The sequence below is a fragment of the Benincasa hispida genome, chromosome 7 (genome assembly GCF_009727055.1).
Source record: "Benincasa hispida cultivar B227 chromosome 7, ASM972705v1, whole genome shotgun sequence".
NCBI lineage: Eukaryota > Viridiplantae > Streptophyta > Magnoliopsida > Cucurbitales > Cucurbitaceae > Benincasa > Benincasa hispida.
The window spans coordinates 36,646,086-36,649,215 of NC_052355.1; the positions used below are offsets into that span (position 1 = coordinate 36,646,086).

The 3,130-nt window shown below is 45.5% G+C and overlaps 1 protein-coding gene across 1 annotated transcript; it reads right to left on the reverse strand.

The window, feature by feature from the left end:
- Nucleotides 1-268: 268 nt before the first annotated feature.
- On the reverse strand, nucleotides 269-2,522 carry LOC120081078 (chromatin assembly factor 1 subunit A-like). Its single transcript, XM_039035756.1, has 3 exons — nucleotides 2,022-2,522; nucleotides 1,658-1,747; nucleotides 269-838 (listed from the first exon to the last, which is right to left on the reverse strand). Exons 1-3 carry the CDS (start codon nucleotides 2,520-2,522, stop codon nucleotides 269-271), a joined length of 1,161 nt encoding a protein of 386 aa, XP_038891684.1.
- Nucleotides 2,523-3,130: the final 608 nt, after the last annotated feature.

Here is a 3,130-nt window from a genome sequence, read left to right on the forward strand (position 1 = left end):
TCTTGATGGGCCCAACGCAATCGTTGCGTTGGCAGGCTTTGGTAACCCAAAAAGCCTGCTGCGTCCCTCCCATTAAGACATAGCAGGAAAGGTCGTCCTTTCGTCTGCTATGTAATAATTCACCTTGGGAGCTGAAATGATCGTTTGATTACCCTCCCCATGAATATTTTATCATTTTTTTCTTTTATTTTCGAAGAATGGACGCAATGTTTAGTTGTGAACGCAACGCATCCGTTACCGCAATGCATATTCGGAGGACGGGCGCCATCTATAGATTCTGTCTCTTATACACATCTAGATGTGTATAAGAGACAGCTTCTACAATTGCGGTGCTTGATTCTCTATCGACATCCAAACTTTCCGCCCTTTTCCTCCTTTCTTCCTCTTTCCTCAGGCGTTTCTCTTCTCGCCTACGCTGCTTTCTTTCACTTCTCTGTTTTTCTTTCTTCTCTTTCTCCAGCTGGGCAACTTCATCTTCTTCTGCCCATTTCTCTTCAACTATTCTCTCCTTCTTTTCTCCAGATTTCTCCGTCCACTTCTTCGCCTCCATACCCTTTAGAACAGCCCTTGTGTGTCCCTCATTAGAGTCTGTTGGGGCAGTCTCCTTAGGATCTGAGGTGGTGAGGGCCATTCTCCGTGAAACCAAAGCTAACTCTTCGTCTGACGGCAAGGGTTGGTTTACTACTCCAGCCTCTGGCAACCCCCCGTTCTTCTCTAAATGGCTCAGGATACTCTCGAACACCTCATTGTCGTCTTTTCTTTTCAGCTCACTTTCGGTTGAAGGTATTGGGAGCACCACCTCAGGTTTGGTGGCAGGGGTACTCTTTGTGCTCGGCCCCTCACGGTGGGTGGACGGTGTTGCAGTTACAGAGGGTTTTCACCTGAGTTTTCTGGCGATTCTAGGGGTTGGCTTGGGCTGGGTGGCGACTGGCGGCAAGGAACGCCGCCTCCCGTGCGGTGACAGGGGTGTGGGAAGGGGATGATGGCTGGGAAGAGGAATGAGATGATTGTCCGGCCATGGGTTCGGTTAAGGGAAAGAAGTTGGAAATTTTTCTTTACTCGAAAGAAGTGTGGATGGCAGTTCAAGTTTTATGCAGAAGAGTTTTTCTTAGGGTTTCCAAAAGAGAGAATGAAAGTGAACTCCACGGGCTGAGGAAGGGCGATTTATAGTTGCGGTCTTTGATGGCCCAACGCAAATCGTTTCTTTGGCAGGCTTTGGTTTACCCAAAAAGCCTGCTGCGTCCCTCCCAATTAAGGACATAGCAGGAAAGCTCCTTTTCGTCTGCTATGTAATATTCACCTTGGGAGCCTGAAATGATCGTGTTGATTTTACCCTTCCCATGAATATTTGTATCATTTTTTTCTTTTATTTCGAAGAATGACGCAATCGGTTTAGTTGTGAACGCAACGCATCCAGTTGCCGCAATGCAATATTCGGAGGACGGGCGCCATGTATATATTAGCGCAACGCAACTTTGGAGGATGGGTGCACGGTATTTCTATCAACGCAACACATCCATCGACATAGTGCATATTTGTGGAGGATGGGCGCAATGTATATACTAGCGCAACACATCCGTCAACGCAATGCATCTTTGGAGGACGGGCGCAAAGTGTATCCATTAACGCAAGATACACCCGTCGACGTAATGCATACCTGAAGTTTCAATGTATCACCAACATCACAACGCTTATCCCAAAACCTTAATGATAAGACGTTGCAGTGTTCACTTAAATCGTTCATTCGCTGTAAATTAAAATCAACGCAAGCTGAGATTAAAATGGAAATAATTTCAAATAGGCAGGAAATCAACGCAAGCAATAAACTAATTTCAATAATGCAATAATAAAACGGTAAATAAAGCGATAAAGATAGTTTATAGGGATGCTGTTTAAAAAGGGCCTTCAGTGTTACTGCAAACGCATCCCCGCAGGTGATCAGTCTTGCATCCCCAATGTCACTTCTTGACATTGCTCCTTCCCACTTGATCTAGGTGCTTCTGAGTTACTGGGCAGCGTACCAGGTGTTCTGTTTCTAAGTTCGACCGCAAGCTGCCCGACCTGCACCTCCAAAGTCCTAATGGAAGATGCTTGCGATTGCATGATCGCATCATTCTTTTCGATGTATTGCTTGAGCAAAGCTTCCAAAGATGACGAATTGGATGAGGTGTAGATGAAAAAGGTTGGTTGTGCGATTTCCTGTTCTGATAGTTACTCTGACCTTGACCCTGATGATGAAAAACCAGAGGATTGCCTTGATTCCCTGAATGATTGGTCTGCATGTTTCTTTGACTCCCCTGGTCGTTGTTTCCTCCCCAACTGAAGTTGGGATGATTCCTCCAACCTAGGTTGTACGTGTTGCTGAATGGGTTGTTCTGGATAGAGTATACTGTCTGTTGATTTGACGAGCAAACTTCCACAACATGACCCCCTCCGCATTGTATACAGCTTACTACTGCCACTTGCGTTAGCGCTTTGGCTTGCGTTGCACCATGGGAGAGAGTTCCTTTATTTATAGCCATCGTTTGGAGGAGGTAGGTGACTGCGGCCATCTAGGCAGCGAATGTGGTCATTGTATCAGCTGGTACAATCGCGAGATACGATCTAAGATGACTTTTTCTTCAGTATACGTTTTATCCATAAATCCTCCTGGCACAGAGGCATTTGCAACTGCTTGTGTCGCTCTATCCAGGCCGTTATAAAAAGTCTCCATGAGAATGCAATCGGGAATCCCAATATGCAGACAGTTTTTCACCAATCGTCTAAATCGCACCCATGCGGTGCTTAGAGTTTCGTTTTCTATTTGCTCAAAATTTAACACTTCCCTTCGTCTTCTTGCGTTGATTGCGGGAGGGAAAAATTTCTTCATGAACCGTTCAACTAACTGATTCCAAGAATTTATCTCATTTGGCTCCAACGAATGAGCCCACCTCTTTGCTTCGTCTCTAAGTGTATACGGAAAGAGATATAGTCTAATGCCTTCTGGAGTCATGCCAGGGATGGAGAATGTGTTACACTTCTCTACAAAACTGGTCAGATGTGCGTGCGAGTCCTCTTCTTGTAAACCTCCAAACTGACTCGCATTCTGAAGCATTTGGAGCATGACAGGTTTAATTTCAAATCTGGCGTT

Coding starts and splice junctions, on each gene's coding strand:
- LOC120081078 (XM_039035756.1), bottom strand. CDS start 2,522: ATGGCTATAAATAAAGGAACTCTCTCCCATGGTGCAACGCAAGCCAAA. Junction 1,748..2,021: donor ACTTAGAAACAGAACACCTG/GTACGCTGCCCA, acceptor TTTAATTTACAG/CGAATGAACGATTTAAGTGA. Junction 839..1,657: donor GTGATACATTGAAACTTCAG/GTATGCATTACG, acceptor ACCCACCGTGAG/GGGCCGAGCACAAAGAGTAC.